This window comes from Tarenaya hassleriana, unplaced genomic scaffold (genome assembly GCF_000463585.1).
Source record: "Tarenaya hassleriana unplaced genomic scaffold, ASM46358v1 Cleome809, whole genome shotgun sequence".
Taxonomy (NCBI): domain Eukaryota; kingdom Viridiplantae; phylum Streptophyta; class Magnoliopsida; order Brassicales; family Cleomaceae; genus Tarenaya; species Tarenaya hassleriana.
Window position 1 is genome coordinate 10,993 of NW_010970566.1, and position 1,089 is coordinate 12,081.

Genomic DNA, 1,089 nt, shown 5'->3' on the forward strand with positions numbered 1-1,089 from the left:
TATGTATGTATGTATGGATATCAATGTCGTATGATGATTTAAGCATACATATTCAGACAACTACTTACGTTGATGGTTTTGCCTGCCGAAGCGATGGAAGTAGGAGAGTTCGGAATGTACTTAGCCCACTGCATGAGATGATTTTAAGTTTTGTACGTGTTAGTAAGTCTTTATCCAAAAAATAAACGTGAATTGTAATAAACGAAAATAACCTAAACTATGTAAAATCTCGACAGTTCCCTATAAAAAAACATATATATATGGTGTATATCTATTTATAAAATTTCTGATGAAGAGAAAGCCAATTGGGCTTGAAGTATATGTATTGTTTTTTGTTTAGGAAAATGGTTTTTTTATCGGTAAAACTTATAGGAAATTTCCTATTTATGACAGTCTTACGTTTTTGGCGGCGGTGCTGAAAGCTTCACGATGTGGGATCTCCGGGTTCGCAGCTTTGATACGTTGTATCTCTTCCCTTTTCGTGTTCCATTAATTGTACATTGGTATTTACAAACGAAAGTTGATTAATTTATTTGAAAAACATGCCCAAATGATCTCATTAATTTCTCTAACCAATACATTGAAATCAAATGTATGGTAATTAAATCAAAAGAAAAAATGTATGGTAAACAATAATATTACCTCATGAACCGATTGTAAGCCGATGGAAGCCTCTGCTTTTTCTCGGGCGCTGCAATGCCAATATTGGTTAAAAGAAGTGTATAAATATATATGCGTGTATATATATATGGATGATCATGCATGTATGAGTTATTATGCTTACGTTTAACCACAAAAGGTTCTCTAGGAGACAGTGGTTGGTAGCTCGAAGTGGACGAGGAAGATGACGAAGATGAACTTCCCTTCTTGAACTCATTGTTGCCACAGAAGCTCTGCATCTGCTTTAACCCTAAATCAGTATACATCCCTCCCATTGTATATACTATTAATTAGAATATATCACAGATTAGATAACGTGTGATGTATTCGAACGTATACTCAAAGTACACACACACACACTACACTTATTATAAAATGAGAAACTGTTTGAAAGCAAGAGTTTGTGCCCTAAAAGGAAACCAATTGATC

The 1,089-nt window shown here is 34.3% G+C and overlaps 1 protein-coding gene across 1 annotated transcript; it reads right to left on the reverse strand.

Moving 5' to 3' along the window:
- Nucleotides 1-6: 6 nt before the first annotated feature.
- LOC104803162 (protein CRABS CLAW-like) lies at nucleotides 7-1,032 on the reverse strand. The gene is made up of 4 exons (XM_010527044.1): nucleotides 785-1,032; nucleotides 643-691; nucleotides 400-475; nucleotides 7-128 (listed from the first exon to the last, which is right to left on the reverse strand). The coding sequence occupies exons 1-4, from the start codon at nucleotides 933-935 to the stop codon at nucleotides 39-41; spliced, it is 366 nt and encodes a 121-aa protein (XP_010525346.1). The 5' UTR covers nucleotides 936-1,032; the 3' UTR covers nucleotides 7-38.
- Between the last annotated feature and the right edge of the window lie 57 nt (nucleotides 1,033-1,089).

Bases quoted from the DNA above. Each gene is read 5' to 3' on its own strand.
- LOC104803162 (XM_010527044.1), bottom strand. From the start codon at position 935: ATGGGAGGGATGTATACTGATTTAGGGTTAAAGCAGATGCAGAGCTTC. The intron at 692-784 runs GTAAGCATAATA...TTGGCATTGCAG, and splicing joins AGAACCTTTTGTGGTTAAAC to CGCCCGAGAAAAAGCAGAGG. The intron at 129-399 runs GTAAGACTGTCA...CATCTCATGCAG, and splicing joins TCAGCACCGCCGCCAAAAAC to TGGGCTAAGTACATTCCGAA.